This window comes from Diadema antillarum, unplaced genomic scaffold (assembly GCF_040938485.1).
Source record: "Diadema antillarum isolate AM-2024a unplaced genomic scaffold, OU_Dant_1.0 seq00001391_RagTag, whole genome shotgun sequence".
NCBI lineage: Eukaryota > Metazoa > Echinodermata > Echinoidea > Diadematoida > Diadematidae > Diadema > Diadema antillarum.
In genome coordinates, this window is record NW_027272146.1 from 841646 (window position 1) to 859333 (window position 17688).

Here is a 17688-nt window from a genome sequence, read left to right on the forward strand (position 1 = left end):
TGCACATTGTCACCTTGAAGAATTGTTCTCGTTGCGTCTTTCTTTTTGCCAATTTCTAGACTGATTCCTTCTGTTATGTTTTTCTTCTCTTCCCCCCCCCCCATCTCTCTCTCTCTCTCTCTTTCTGCTTCTAGTTCAAGTCGTTAAAAAGTTGCCTGTGGGCAGTAATACGGGAAAGGACAAAACCAAAGCACAAACTGAGACAAAAATCAACTCGTTGCAGAAGATGTTCACTGTGTTGTCATCATTAAAGGCAAGAGACAATATTCAAGTACAGATTGGGAAAGTAGAGAGAGAGTGAGTGAAATTATACAACAATATTGTCCATACACAAGGTCACCTGTCAATAGTGCATAAATTTGGTTCTGCTTATACTGCGGTTGGTTCGTAGAAGGAAGAAAACAAGATTTTAGTGGCGCGTTATACATCATTTGCCCACAGACGGGGGATGTTGAAATTATTATCACACTTTTATGTCACTCAGGGGCGAAGATGACAGCAAAATTCACAGATAAAAAAGTGTTAAAACCGTAATATCATTGTGATGGGAGGCCAAGTGCATTACACCGAATGAACTTTGATGAACCGAATAAACCGAATGAGAAAAAAAAAAGAACAGAGCAAAGTACGATTCCAGTTTAGACAACAGCTAGTAGACACCCTTAGATGTAAGAAAAGGGGTTCGTTTGAGACAGAAACGGAGAACAAGTCGGAGAGAAAACACAACTGAACAAAAAATACGATGAAGGCAGGGCATGTGTGTGGAAACACGATCGCATTGACGAGGCGCGAAAACATTTAGGCAATTAAGTTTTTCTTCGAACTGCTGGATGAATCATGCGATAGGAGGAGCAAGGATCTGACATATCATAGATATAAGCCAGTTCGGGGTTTCACTTTGCGCATGAGCAGAAACAGGTTATTTGTGGCAACACGGGCATGTTGGATTTTACATTCGCTGAGATGAGCATCTGTTATGTCATGATCATTCAAGTCCTCTTTTTATATCCACCTGAGAGCGAAAGTGGTAATTGGCAATGTCAATATCCACCTGATAGGGAAAGTGGTATTTGGCAATAGCAATAAAAAAAAGATTGTTAATACTTTCAATGAAGAGTAGTTAGATGGATGCTTTCCCAAGTGTTGATTGAGGGACTGAGGGACCATGCATTCTACACAAGTTCATATCCTTTGAACATATTGATGAATTCCATGATTTGTTACGTCGTGTAAATCTATATGCATTATGTCGCTTTGAAAACGAGTGAAGTGCCTCAAACCAACTGAGAAAAAAAGAAACAAGGCTTATTATTGCAGGAAAGGCTTATCAACTTGCTTATATTATGCAGGTTTTTTCATTCACCTGCTCCATTCCATTTAGTTCCAAAAGCCAGGAATTCACTTAGTTGTTGCTAGGTAGGGCAAGCCTCCGGCAAGCTTTGTGGTTGTCAAGAGCAACTTTTGTGAAGAAAGCATGGATAAAATCTGCATACATTACATAATCGAGCGATTCATGGGTCACTCAGGGCTGATACTAAGGTATTCTCAGGGGATGACAGTGAAAAGATCGTCGTTCTTTGTTTCAATTTGTAGTACAGAAAACTGGAAGTGGATGATCGTCCAGTGTTAGCTGCTCGTAGTCCCCAAAAGAAGCCAAAATGTTGAAAGGAATCGCCCAAATGTGTACAGTGAAGTGGGAATTGATACGAACACTCCGGGTCGCAATGATGTCGTGACTATTAGTATGCAGAAATCATGGGGCATATTGTTTCTCCATAACTATTTACAGTACCTGCATAACATCATCTGCATGAATATAAGGTTCCTTCCTCTCTGACAGACAGTAAAAAAAAAACATAGAAGTCATTTTCGATCACAAGTGCAACTGCGAAGTGATTTTTTCTGTTGTGTGAAAAAAAAACATATTAAAAGGCTGTTGCAATCAACAGATGGTGTCTGTTGAGATGAGAATAATGCACAGACGAGATTCCCTGTTAGTGCCACGATGATGGTCAACGTTGACGTATCTTACAACATCTTTTTGTACGAGAAAAATAATGTCACGCCAAGAGTTTTTAATCTTTATATCCGCAGCTTGCTTGATAGCCATTTGTTGTCTTTTTCCGCCCTGTAATGATTACCAGTTCCTCTAAAGACACATGTACACTGTGAGGCAAGATTGCCTCGCACTATATACAAACGCAAAACAGTTCGGTCTGATGGGCTGTTTGTGTAGGAAAACGTGCGAAACACATCTCATATTCAAATCATCAGCGCTAACTGCTTACCCACATGCCAATTAAATGGAAAAGCAGGGCCCTGCGACTGCCATCGATACTGCAAAATGGCGGATCTGAAATCTTTGATCCTGAAACGACCAGATTTTTCCTCCCGGAACAGACATGGCTGTTCCATGTTGTAGTGTCAGCTCTCACAGCTCACGGGACTATTCACGACTTGGCGTGTGCATACACATTTTTAATAGTGCATTCAGTGTGAGTGACACGCATTATTTCACTCATTGTCTCTTAGCCGCTGGTGTCATTAAAGTCACTCTTGTAAGCATCAAGCAGATCGATGAAATATTCATAAACACAATGACACAATGTTGGGGAAATACTTTGTGCAAATAGGGCAAAATGAACAAGTCGTACTATAGAGCTGTACGCCTCCACCTCCCTCCTCCACACCCCCCCCCCCCGCCCCGTCCTTCAAATGCCCAGGCTACTGTTGTAATTTGCTGTCGATTACACACTTAATGAATATATGCACAGGATGACGAGCCTGATACCTGACGTGTTGAATTTTTCGCTCTGATAGTTCCTGCTCCACACCTTCCACCAAATTATTGTCCCCCAAACACAGCAGGTAGGTGTCTGTTGCTGCTAGGGAGATTGCTTTCAGAATGCTTTGTTTTGTTTTTGTTTGACAAATTGTTTGTATGTAATTGTTTGTGTGTGTGTGTGTGTGCGTGTGTGTGTGTGTGTCAGTGTGTGTGCGAATCAGTCTATAGTATTGCCTTTGTATTATCTGAATATAAATGACTTACTACCATTGGGGAAAAAGTGTGAGTGTGTGTGAATGTGTATGTGTGTGTTGGCGTGTGTGCGTGCGGGCGGGCGCATGTGTTTGTGTGCAGTTAAAGGACAAGTTCACCTTCATAAACATAAGGATTGAGAAAATGCAACAATATTAGTAGAACACATCAGTGAAAGTTTGAGGAAAATTGGACAATCGATGCATAAGTTATGAATTTTTTAAATTTTTGTGTTGGAACCGCTGGATGAGGAGACTACTACAGCTTGTGAGTCATATGCGTACAACAGTATAAAGAAAATGTAAAAGAAAATTCAACATATTTTCACTTTTTTCGCATAATAAAAGAGCACTTACCTTGCCTCTTTCTAAAGGCAGGGGGAATAATATTACCCATAACATTTGTCGGTAACGAGTCAGGGGAATGTGTACTTTTTTCAAAAGATGGAATTTTGTGAAATTCTCTTTATATTTTCCTTATATTGTTGTACGCATGTGACATCTAAGTTATTCATACACTGCAGTAGTCTTCTCATCCAGCGGGTACTGCACAAAAACTTCAAAAAATCATAACTTTTGAACGGATTGTCTGATTTTCCTCAAACTTTCAATGGTGTGTTCTACCAATATTGCTATATTCTCTCAATCCTTATGTTTATGAAGGTGAACTTGTCCTTTAAGGGCTGTGTGAGGGTTTATTAGATTTGCAATGGTTTCTTTGAAAATGAAAAAAAAAGAATGTAAGCAATACATTGATATGCTTAAATCGCAAACGTGAATTCATATCGACGAAAATGGTCAAATCTTATGCGGCATCCTTCCCTTGACTCTACCCTAGCCCCTTCGAGTCAAAAGTGAGGAATATACAGCTATACTGTCCCTATCTACAACGTATAAAAGTAATTCGATGAGTCGTAAGAGGGGAAATGAAAACGAAATTTTGTCTTCTAAAATTAGCGCATCCTTCGATGACCCTTAACAAGGTATATCAGCTTAGAATCACTGATGTCGAGCGTATACAATTCTAATGTTTTATGGATATATTATATAATCAATATGGACCACGCGATACATGCTGTTTATTGATAGACGAAAATAGCTTTTAATGGAAGAGCAATTGCTGTTTATAGCAGTAAATAGTGGCTCATTAACCAAGCACATCTCATTAATCACTACCTATATGTTGTGTCATTTGCACGATTCACTAGCAATAGTCTGCTCAGTTTTTAGGTATAGGCCCCTACGCTACTGTGAATTTACAAAATTGTAATACAAACCAACTAACCAAAATCCACACGCTGTTAGGTAGACGTGATATGTCATCGGTAACCCAAGCAGAGATAATCGTCTCTAATTTTTTTCCGATTTGTGTGTGTGTGTGTGTGTGTGTGTTTCGTTTTGTTTTGTTTTGTTTTGTTTTTAAAGACGCTAATCGCCGGATCGATCTGAAGTTTCAGAGACACTTTGGGCCTTCAAATATGGAGTTGATTGCTTTCAAATGTAACATTTTGCAACGCTCTGCCGTTATCAAAACTTACCAAACGAGTGACCTTTCAAACTACGCCCACGGGAAAGAAATGTCTTTCGATTACCCACAACACACACGCAAAAAAAAAACCCAAGCAGAATGACTAAAAGCCCAGCACAATTGAAGATAATATAATTGCGATAAAATGAGGTCCGTTTGCAAACGAGCCATTCTATGGATAGCAGTTGAATGCCTGAATGAATATAAACTTTATTCATTTGTGCATTGTAACAAAAGCGGAGGAATATTCGAAACACATAAATGCGTTTAAAGTACATGCATGACCACATGTTCAAGAATCGACAAAATCTAATAAACAGAGCCGGGGCAATATATAAAAAGCAGGCACAAACTATGAAAAGATAGAAGATTTCATAATTTCAAAATGTTTTCTCATAACACGAATGATTAGTCTTAAAGGAAAACACGCATATCATGTAAGGTAATGATGTACGAATAGCCTCAACCTGATAAAATTTTCACTGAATATCCTTTTTGACGTAAAAATAAAAAAGAATACATTCCTCACACCAAATTGTTTGAATTATGACGATTTAGCAATGCAGTGTGGTGACGTAGAACAGGTTGAAGATCATAGATGAAGGTAATAGTATCATATTACTTTTATTGAGAAAGACATGGGAGAGCTGTGGTGCGATAGGAACATTACCTAGTTAAATTTCTACATCTAATTGCGACAGACCTAGTTAAGGTGGATATAGAATGGCTTCATACTTTAACAACTATTCCTCGGCCTCGCTGAGTGTGGCGCAATGAGGGGTAATAGTACTGTATGGCGTACTCTTTCCAATAAAAAAAAATGAATCTTTGAGGCATTTCGTGGTTGCCCGATTCCTAGATTGCAATTTATCTATACTTGTTGATGGAACGTTTTGACGGAATTTGATGGAATGCTTTTAATTGGAATTACGACGACGAACCGAATACTCTGGAAACTACTCCCCCCCCCCATCTTCTACTCGATTTGCCCCCCCCCCCCAAAAAAAAAAAAAGAATTAGAAAAAGAGAACTGCTACAAATCACACCGGACAGAATGATTTCAGAAGTCAAAATATTGAGCCACCAATACTTTTCCCCCCTTGAGCGGCGGCCGTCTCTTTATTATTAAGACCTCTGCCCACTCAGAAGATAAAAGTCACATCTATTGCAATGCAAATGCAATTTCTTTCAATCACGCTTATGGATGACACAGTTCGAAATACACTCCGTCGCGTTCCGCCCAGGTCAATTTCTATTACATTTCAAATAAGTGAGTAGCCGATCCGCAAGTAGATCATATACACATACCCTGAGTTGGGTTTTGTTTGTTGTTGTTTTTTCGTTAACCCACGCAGAATAATTCCACTCACATAATGCTGGTGTCGAAATTATTGCTTAATATTTCAAAGAGGAGGACCTCAGTCCTTCTACATTGTGTTTCTTCGCTGTTTTTAGCGTATTTCAGTTCTTTTTTTTTTTTGGTACTTTTTACAGGGGATACTTTCTCATACCGTGAAGAAGGATTAATAGGATGGCATTGTCGATTCTTAAAAGGGAATTCCAGTGCAGTTTATACTTGGTCTGAAAAGAAAACGTAAATGTTTTCTCATAATAACAATGAAAATTTGATCAAAATCGGATAAAAATAAAGACGTTAAATGACATATTGAAATTTCGCTAATTTCTTAGGAAACTGTTCTTGAACAGTCCATATTGCAATTATGAAAATAAAAAGAGTGAAGTGATGATGTCATCACCTCAAAACTTGCCATATGGTTTGAAAATAGAATTTTGAAATTTACAGTTTTTTCATTCAAACAGATTACGCCCCAGTCTTTTGTCATTGTTGTTGTTGTTATTGTTGTTATCTACGATCAGATGAAAATTGCGAGTTGATGACATCATTGGTTCACTCATTTTCAAATTGATATCAACTGTATACGAGAGCTGTTCTGCAGAAACTAGCGAAAATTCACAATTTCACATAGCTCCCATAATTTTTGTCCGATTATGATCAAATTTGCAATGTTGTACTCATGAGACTTTACTCTTTCTTACCAGACAGACTTATAACTGGACTATTTTTACAGATATAAAGTGACATACGGAACATTGCATTTACTCGATTCTGTATTCATATGACCCATCGTGCGAAATCACAGAACACTTCAAAGTTGAAGCGGAGGACGCCAATGGGACCATGATAAGACATTCTGGAGACCACCCCCCCCCCCCCCCCCCCACATAAAAGGTAATATTTCTGACTGCGCAAATGCTCTGTAGACCGTTACAGTGGAAGGATCAGAACTCTGTGTACGCCTCTCCAAGTACACTGAAAGGCTGATACTTTCGCAGGTGGATTATCATATTGCCATATCTATATATACATATACATGTATATAAGTTGAATATCCGGCTCTGTCAGTGCTGTAAACCAATCTTATTGAGAATTCTCTTAATTGACAGACCAGAGACGTAAACAAGATTCATGCCTCGACTAAAACATGCGTATTTCTGAATTAAAGTTACTTCACAGAAGCTTTTAATGAATCGAAGTTTGGTAAGGTATACCAGAGTTACTAAAGAGAGAGAGAGAGAGAGAGAGAGAGAGAGAGAGAGAGAGAGAGATACGCCCTCACAGTATTAAACATATAAATTATGGAGGGGGACTTTTTTAATACAAACCTGAAGGTCTAAGAGTTAGTTTCCAAATTGAGAGTTTTGCTACGTGCTAATAATGCATCCCATACTCATGCAGTTACCGCACACTACTATGAAAACTCTGCAATTAAAACATTATCTCCAATGTCTATCAATCCTCATTTCTGCACACCTTGTGGGTGTTTGTACTCCACATACCTCTCATACAATGCTTTTTATCAATTCCTTTCATGAAGAGCACCTTCAAGGGAGACGGTTAGTGCATCGGAAGGTTGCAGTGAATATTTCTCTATTTGATATCACACACAAATATTTATAAATAAAAAATATTGCGATGTTTAACATTGGCGAGTCCGTCACTACATTCGCGCCGTTGATGGCTGTCGCTGTGACCCTGCCCCTTTCTCCCTTCCTTTCCTCCTGTCGCCATGGCAACACAGACCTCCTCTGAAACCAGTAAAGGGAGGGCAAGAGTATACGTTTTTATGTCCTCCACTGGAAAGCTATATAGAGGGACACACGGCGGACAGCGACTGAGAGAGAGAGAAAACTAACGATGGATTTGATTTGATTTGATTTGATTTGATTTGAATTGTTAATTTTTTCATAAAATAAATGTAACATTTCAAAGGAATTTTCCAAAAACATGTGGTACATTGAAAAAACATCACATTCCACTAATCAGGGAATACAATACACTAATCATACAATTGGAAAATCCATATCGTTATTATTATTATTATCTAATCAAATTGATAAGAAAGAAATACAGGAGATTGCCGTCTTAAGCGGATGCTTGATTTTGAAGGCGGTCTCTATTCGCGGATTCTGCGAATGCGTCGCTGGAACAAAGCAGAAAAAAAAACGAACGGAAGTTTGGATGCAGAAGCATGCGCGACGTATAGAGCACAGACCTGTTGGTGCGTTGCACTTAGCGTTCTTTTTTTTTCTCTCGCGTGATAAGCGTTAATCAAAATGCAGAGCGAAAAGATAACACTAGCGCTCCGTTGCGCTTTTATTGAGTTGGAGTACCACATCCATTAACAAATCTCAAATGATGGCAGATGACATGGTAAGAGTTTGAGTTTGGAGTTAAACATGCTGACCTTATGTCTGTTGGTTTGTTTGCTTTGGCTTTACTTTGATCTTAACATGAGAGGGTACTTGCGCGCTCATGAAATGCGAGATTTTAATGAGAGAAAATGTACGCGTGCCCGTCCCATCACCGCCCTGTGCATTACGTCCCTCTACCCGTTTTGCTATGCCCTTAGACAGCAATGGTAGTCTTTTTGTTCACTATGATAATGCAGACGCTGATACAACATACAATGAGCAACAATATTGGAAAAGTAGAAACAATGTAGCAGAGAATAATTTTTACAATATCATGACAAATTATACGGATGACTTAAACGAAAATAAAAATTTACGTCAGACGCATTTCAATCAATAGATGTGTCACTACTACATTCGGTCCATAGCTGAAAATGATAGGTCGCACAGACTTATTCAGAATTTTACGTAACTAACATCGATGCGTCGGTAAATCTAAGCGCCTTGTAACCGTCATATCATAGTTGCTTTTTGGATAGCGAATAAGTAATATTGTATAATGAATGACAAAGCATCGCGACATGCTGCTGTCAAGGAAATACTAGGGCTCGCCTGTCAGCGCCTCCTTGATAATTTTCTGTTCTCATACCTGTAAACAATATACAAATTTCAAAATACTCTATCATAAAGATGCAAGGATGAGTGATTTTTTTTTTCTTGATTCATATCAAAGAAAGATCAATTTGTTCCACTTCAGTCCTGAAGTTTGCCAGGGGTTATCAGCTCAAACAGGGGTCAGTTTCACCCCACCTTTTCCAGGAGTCTCATGAATCTAAGGTTAAAGAAACAAGTTCCATAGTCCCTCTCGGTCCGAAAGAAAGAAAAAACCCACTATATACATAGTGGGTTACTGCACTGTAATATACTGTATATTATTGTTGTAACACATTGCACTTTTTTTCTCCTTGAACATTTATCAACGAAAATGTGCTATTGGAAATAAAACTTTCTTTGAATTTGAATATGAATTTGAAAGAGAGCGTGTCCAGCCTCCAAACATAGTGGTGTTTGTTTTTGTGTGTGTGTGTTTTTTTTTTTAGATGGAAATTCCCCCTTATAAATCATAGCCAATTACTTATTTTCAGCCCGGTATTGCCGTGACTTTTTCCCCGAGTTATTCTAGAATCTTTTGGTAGGACAAAGTGATGTGGTATATGTTCTAGGGAATGATCCTTAAGAGGTTGAGATCTAAAAGAATTTCAAATGACATTCGTGGCACGTTGTCAACGAGGACCGCCTCGAATTCTCTCGTACAGCAGGTATCTTTCTACTTTAATAAGAGTCACGCGGAACATCTAGATGATTGGGTCTGTTAAAAAGGTCAAAGCCCTATCAGCAACGATCAGTGAAGTATAAGTTGAGGAGGTTCTTGAATAGGATAAGCAAAAGGCTCCAAGGAGCTTTGATAGGACACTTCAATTTCTTCGGTGTTCTTTCCTTTATGAGGGCATATGAAGGACACATTTTACAGACAAGTTCACTCATTTCATTTCCACGCACGACTGTAAGACACAATAATAACTGCTCCCGACATCTATTTTGAAGGAGGCTTTCCCGCCATAGAAAAAAAAAAAAAAAACTGAAAACGTAAAAACTGGAATCCATGTATTGTTGTATTTTAGAGAGTATCAGAAAGAAAGTTATTTACATGTACATGCTGAATACAATTTTTGAATAAATAAGCATTCACTAGTAGTTGGTATGTCGGGCGAGCTTTGTGCTTGTAAATAGCTGCTGTGTAAATGCAGGAAATCTAAACTGTATCTAAACTAAACTAAACTAAACTAACCATTTGCAGACTAGGCAAATGTGTTCGGAGTTTGTTGTTGTTTTCTACCTCTAGTTCTTTTTTTTTCTTACTGCATAGATTCGTAAACGAACAAGGGGGAATGAAATAGGCCTACACTCGTTTAATGTTTGATTGTAAAATCTGACCCTGCCAAGCTCGAACTCGGATCATAACATCTTTGTACTTCACGGGCTTGCTGAATAACGCCGCTCCGTGTAACATTGTGTTGACCCGCTCCGCTTACCGTGTCGTCCCCCGCCGATTTCGGCGCGGTATGGGTCCATTGGAGGCAAATTGGTTCGTTTCAGATATGTCAGAACAAACAATGGCCACACTTGTATGAAATATAGCCATTTTCCCAGAAACTGGTAGCTATGGAATTGCGTTGTTGTTGTTCCCCCTCATTAAATCCCAAATTGAATAAGTAGTCTCTATTACATGGCGTATGCAACGAGCAGTCAATTTGTTTTTCTCACGGGTATAATTCTCAGATCATTCGCATGCATGTACTATGTAATGCGCTAAACATACAAACAAACGTGACGTGTATGTTGAAACTTGAAATCACTTTACTTTACAAACTATTTTATTCCATATCGGTTCATTCTGCTTCCATATATAGTTTAAATACAAGGAATCATATGTTATGATATCTCTACGGAGATATCATTAGGCCCTACATAATTATCCACAAGGTTTTTCTTCACAAAAGAAATGAATAAGTTTCATATACATTGTATTTGTGAAAACGAACCACTCATTAGTCTAATAAATAGGTGTTGTTGTTGTTGTTGTTGTTTTTGCTGCTGTTGTTGTTTTGTGTGATTAGCATCCCCCTCAGAAGAAAGAACTCGCTGATGACATAACAACAATAAGCATATAAACCACATAAACAGAACGGTAAAAATTACTTTCAACTTTGACATAATAATTCTGTGATGGAATAAAAAAGTTATAATGGAACTCTATGTTAAACTCTATAAATGTATATGAAGAGCTTGCTTCCAAAAGGCGCTTAATCCACTGGAAATGATGGATTTAGCGCCTTTTGGGAGCAAGCTCTTTATATGTTTCCATAAAACAGTGGGAATGGTCGTACAACATACATGAGCTGATAGAGATTATCTCACAAGACCCGAAGTCTTCTATGAACATGAACACACAGTCTCCATGCACTGATTTCTTTTTTCCTTATCATTTTCTGTGCATATGAGTCAAAATATGCACAAATTTCACCCACGCATACCTATGGACAGGCTTTCAATGTGAAATGCAGAGGGTACATTGTAATGAAAACGTTTGAATTCATATCCTCATATCATGAAGATATCAGAGTGGTTACAGCACTGGTGACTTACAATAGGGAGGAGCTAAGTTGCCGAGTTGTATTGATATACAAACTATTTTTGTGCAGATCACTGGATGAGTGCTGAGGAAATCATCCTGTCATTTCATTTGCATAATTCAACTGTTATGTTCAATAAAAAAAATAATACTTTTCCCTGAAAACATGTTAAACTTGCCATTCCCATGATTTCCTCTGATTCCGATGAGACTTACACCACTTACTACACTGTACTATACTTACTATTTTCATTACAGATGACCGTTAAGTTGGATTTTCATAATGATTCTGTCAATATCACTGGAAACTACATCGTCTATGACATCTTAATTCAGTAGTGGTTTTATGTATCATGGTTGAATATCAACCGCAAAGGAAAAATACATCTCTCGCCATCTCTTCTCTCTCCCTCTATCTCTCTTGATGTGATCTTTTGCGGGTAATGCATGATTCTATTTTATCCTTGGTAACAGGGCTTCTTCTTCCTTCGAGCTCGATATCATATTCCACGTTGATTGCTTCAAAGGACACATTATGTTAATCCCGAGGCACATATACAACCTTTGCCGTTTTCCTCCCGTGAATATTGCAGAAAGTTTTATGGCGTTTCTATTTCCCCATGTTTTATTTAGTATCTATGAAATTCGCATCACTTAATTCACTTAGGTTGATAATATGATCAGCGGACCGGCTGGAAAGGATGGAATCTTAAAGTGGGAATTTGCATGACATGATTTAACCTCGGCGTGGGCGTAAATTCTTCTCACACACTCACGTTGCGCACAAAACACACAAACAGGCATGCCATGTTGATACACACACACGTATGGTATTGCATAGGCGCCAAATAAAATAAAAACAAGCACATCAGGCACAACTACGTGGGGACACGGCCCTACTCTGAATTTAAAGCTAAACCTTTTTTCATTTTTCCTTTTCTTTTTTTTTTTTACCATCAGTCCGCTAAACTCGACACATCGAACATGCTTCCAAAAATGTGTGGCTGCTTGGCCTCATTGACAGCAGTTATGAATATTGTTCTGTGGAATGGTCCATGTATAAAGTGTCGTATCTATAATGCAATATCAGTACACACATACATGCTCAACACGCACACACACACGCACACACACACGCACACACACACACACACACGCACGCACATACATTATATGCGTCTAAGACACAAAATCACGAAGAATTAGAAACTTCTATCAGAGAGAAGGCATGGCGAACAGCTGAAAACTTATGTGAGGATAATGTTTCATTATGATTCCATGTAACCTTATGCATTGAAAATGAGACATTGTAATAGGAATATTCTTCAAATACTCTTGAAGAATGCTCTGTATGAAGTAGAAGACAAGTCTTTCAGGGTAAATGAGTAGAAAACACATATTACATCTGCTATTATAGTTTGCACGAATATGATTATTAACCATAATATTATTAAGACGCCCGACTGTAAAGAAAATAAACGATGTTGGCCCCTACAGTGATTTGGAGAAGGCAATTTTCTGCATGCGACGGTGCTATTGATGGAGTGACTATATAGGTTGCGTAATCGTTCTTTAACAAGTCATTAGTTTCTACAGGTTTGAATAGCCCTACTCTTCAATGAAGTGAATCATAAACACGTCCCAGCGAACGAATCGAAGGTAACATGCATTCCCTTATTAAACATCACTCCCCCTCTCATTCTATTCATCTATTCATCTATCTATCTCTCTATCTCTCACTCGCACATACTTTATCTCATTTTCTTGCTGATAGCAGATAAAGCATGCTTTCAACAGAGGTTGAGAAAAGGATCGTGAAACAGACAGCGCGAATCCGATTTGTGATTGGGACCAGTTTATGGGTCTCTCGCGCACTTACTAGCTCGGACTCTTCCCTTTCTGATCGAGTAGCAGAACAGGCGATCCATCACGTACGGTAATCTTACATTTCAACGTGCACAAACACGAGCATTACTTAACGTCGGAAGTGAGATTCGTTAAGTATATGCATGCGGTATAAGGTATTTTCTTGTCCACATCTCTCTCCGTTGCAATGTCATTCAGAAGTAATGCGAGCTAATACCCTTTCGCTCAACTTCTTGGTTTTTCACGCATGCAAGTAGTAAGATAGTACACAAGCCCGCGAGATTAGCGAGAAGCCATTTGATATGTTATTTAAAAACAAATCTCCACACAAGACTGGAGTAAAGACCTCACTCCGTTGGAAATGGGAGGTCACATAACGAAATGCCAAGGAAAGGCACATTTCCATGGAAACTGATCAATAATTCAACATATCGACGATATGATGAATATGGTGGCATAATATTGTTTGTACAGTGTTATCTAGATGTATTTGTTTTTGTGTATGTTTGTGTGTGTGTGCGTGCGTGTGCGTTTACGTGCGTGTGTGTGTGTACGGTCGCCTTCGCACGGATTTGCAAATGGAAATATAGGCCATGAATGATTATGCTAAGAGCAACCTTAAACATGTAGAGCATAATACTTTTGAGAAAGTCTCTGGTCGTTTGAAACAAGAAAAAAATGACATCAACAGGTGATGCAAGACTATTAATACTGCATTACCATGGTGATAATGTATTTTGGGGACTGGGATTTTCTTTCCAAAGGTGAGCTGCTGGGCTTATTACAGCTCCATCCATATACTTAGTACCCAAATTCATGAATCAGAATTTTAGCATTCATAATTCCTGAAAAAAACACCCGCTGTTTCGTTGTTGGTGTTGTTATTATTCTAATGCACAGTAGGCAATACCACTGCTTTGATAAAGACCAATTTCCGGTTCAATTCATATTTCTAAGTTTTTGCACATTCGTAGCTTCCATTATATTTATTATGCCATTGTCGTTCGTGGAAAATTTTCTGTTGTTCAGTTTCCTCTATGTATATGTATTTTGGGAGTTGCAATTACAGTCTTGTCGGAGTAACAAGAGAAATATGAGGGTAAGAGAAGTTTTCCACCCTCAGTAGGTGTCAGTTTTGTAGAATAAGGCTACTCTGACTTACCTGTCGTCTCGAAGCACAGGCAAAGAAGACAAAATCTACGTCATGTTGGAGCTGCGTAGTCCCACTCGTAGAGATTGGCGATCCGACTGAAATCACAATGATCTGCTCCCCACAGGCCGGTGTGAGGAAAACTTTATTCACGCCATTCCAGTTTAAGGAGAGCAACTTCGCGCCCGAGTTGTAATCTATAATCCTGAGCAGGGGTTCGCTGTCGTTAATGAGGAGGCGGACCTCTCGGCCCGTGTGCTCGGGGCCGAAGCTGCTGCTATCGTCCAACGACGACGACGGGTTCGTATCGACGTCCGTGTCGGAGGCGTAGAGGTGAATCGCGCGGATAGCCAGGCGGTGGAGCAGACCGTCGCCGTGCTTGGCAGTGGGCAAGCCGTGTGCTTCGCCGCTGCCGATGTAGTAGACAGGTTCGTCGTGGCCCGAGTGAGGCGTGGCGGGTGGCAGCGCGTCATATTCCGTGTTAGAATCCAGCTGGGAGAGAATGCTGCTTGGGCTGTTGCTGGTGTTGGTCGGGTGGAGTCCCGCCGAGGATGGCGGGGTCGGTATCCGTGACCCCGGGTATTCCTCGCTGTCGTCTCCAATTACCGCCAACTCGTCCTCAGCCTCCCTCCGCCTTTCGTCATCATCCGGGTCTCCCCCTTCCTCCTCCTCATCGCCTTCCTCCTCCTCCTCCATGCTCACGTGGATATCCAGTGTGTATGGTTCCTCCGTGGAGGCTGCGTTGGCAAACAAAATAAAAGTGATAATGATAATGAAATGACAGTAGCAACGATTACAATAATTCTAATTATAAGTATTGTGATAATTGTGATTAAAGATTGATGACGTTAATGATATGGGTATTTAAATGATACTGATAATGGCAATACTCATGTTAACAGGATACCATGGCCTTATTTAGCCAAATAAAAGCACCTTAATAAGTTTTCGTCAGTGGTCTTTAAAAGAAACCTGCCAGTATCATTTCCGCGGAACACACTCCCATTTATATTCTTTAGCAGCCTAAAGAGAGATTTCGTCCAATGATGTACTCGTTGGGTCGCATTCAAATCCAGAATCTCTTGTTTTGATGTCACAGTTTTTTTTTTACGATACTGCGATAGAGCACTTACTAGCCTTTCCAATTGTCATGTCTGGATGTTTTTAAAACAACGACTTTTCCTGACAACCAGAAAAATTGGACAGGACTTGTCTGAAGCTTGCACGACGTAGCAACAAGCTATGCATGTATTGAAATTGCATTAAGTATGCACTGATGAGTATAGAATACATCGTTATCAGGTCCTCGGAAGAAACTATCCGTATAATTCAGTGATAGTAAACTGATTTGCCAAAGAAACAAATGATAAACAGACTTAGGATTCGTTCAGAATTAAAACAATGACGTAATCTTTACAATATCATAATAGTGACAACGACTACATACAGCACTTTAGAATGTGTACCATTTCCACCAATATAACTTTAATTAAGCAAGTATGCTCATTATCATCAGTGATACTCTCGTAATGGCTTGTATACATTACCGTTACCCGTCGTTGACATAATGGTAATTACTATTCTTTCGGAGTTAATGGCATTTGTGATGCATTAGAAAGAACTTGAATCAATAATTAAGCAGTAGATTGGCCGTCCAATATAGTACAAAACAGGTTCATTTGATTCTACTCTATGTGTTCTGCAATGAAATACAAAACATTATAGTAAGCCTTATATAACACACTTAGCTGTACTTAAAATGGGCTTGTCACTACTATTACAATTCACATTTAGATATACTTGAAAATAGATATGTCACCACTATTGCATTACTACAATGATAACAATACTCTTAATGATAATATTAGCCAACTATTGCTATAACTATATTACTCGGAAAAAATATCGATGTTACTTGTATGTCTACTTCGACTATCATGCCTACTGTTTATACTGAACGGTCTACATCACGTGAGCAGAAATCTTTACCTAGCTTCTTTTTACAAATTATCAGTGTAACATTGTCCGTCAACCTTTATGTGTGATTGATCTATTTTGCTGAGTGAGTCGTACATGGAACTTTTGTATCTACCGGTTAGAATGAAGTTGATTAATATACAAAACATAAACAGTCACTACAGCTCTCTTACGCCTAGTCTCAATTAGTTTTGATACAAATAAAATGTATTGCGTGGAATTAGCGTTGGTTTGTTGTAATGTTCTTAATCGCAAACGATGGCACGCAGGCATCCCACAACACTAGTTTAAAACGTAGACTCGATATAGGACAAATAGATGATATTGCTAGTGAGTTTCTACGATGGTCCCACATACTTTTTGATCATCACCGAACGCTTGTTTACAAGTATTGAAAACTCGCATTGCTCAGCTACTGAGTCACTCTGCGATGCTCTATTATATTGTTGACCTATGTTTGACTGGAACATAAATACGTCTAATTTTAGTACAAACACAATTCTCTGTTCGCTCTACAGACCATTCCAGTACTACACTTAATTACAAAGCAACAGCGGTCGTTTTATCTCAATGAAAAGAATGAAAGAACGAGACATTGTCACGATTGGTTGGAAACCTGGTAGACAAGGACGGCACAACAGCTGTGAATGTTGTGTCCACAACTTTCTAGGAGCGTAAATCTGTTTGAGTTTAGCGAGCATACCTAAACTTGCGAGGGGCCGATCGCTCATGCCGCGCCGGAATGTTGAGCACGCCTTCTTCGACCAAGGAATGAAGCAACTGAAAGCCCAGTTGCACGCCGAGTAAAAACTTGTTTCCCCCTCTTCTTGTGGTATCCACCCAAACAAATAAGAAGAAGAAAGTGAGAGGAAAAATTACAACAAGCACAACAATCACCCTGGCGACGATCCCCCGCACTAGTAGTGTAATTCCTCTAATACCTTTCCAGCGCGCACAGAGATGGGAGAGCCGGGTGCTTTTGGGAAGTTAGAATCGACAAGTCCGTCCAAGCCCGCCCACTCGCATTCAATGCAAGCTGGGCGCCACTGCTGTCGTCTGTGGTAGATAGCAGCAACTGAGAGGAATATGAAGTGGCGAAAAACTCGGCCGGGCGTGTGTGTGTGTGCACTGTGTGTGTGTATGTGTGTGCTCTCAGTGTGTGCGTGATCTCGTGCGCTTCTTGCCCTGCACATAGAGGGAAGGAGAAAAAAAAAAAAGGAGAGA

General features: G+C 39.4%; 1 protein-coding gene across 1 annotated transcript in view; it reads right to left on the reverse strand.

Annotated features, from left to right (window-relative positions):
• The window catches only part of LOC139708955 (uncharacterized), a 44565-nt gene extending 27135 nt beyond the window's left edge, over nt 1-17430 (reverse strand). Inside the window, exons 1-2 of the mRNA XM_071620924.1 lie at nt 17168-17430; nt 14500-15224 (exon numbers count right to left, since the gene is read on the reverse strand). Of these exons, the coding sequence (XP_071477025.1) occupies nt 14500-15224; nt 17168-17195 (753 nt within the window). The 5' untranslated portion in view covers nt 17196-17430. The remainder of the gene's footprint in view (nt 1-14499; nt 15225-17167) is intronic.
• Nucleotides 17431-17688: the final 258 nt, after the last annotated feature.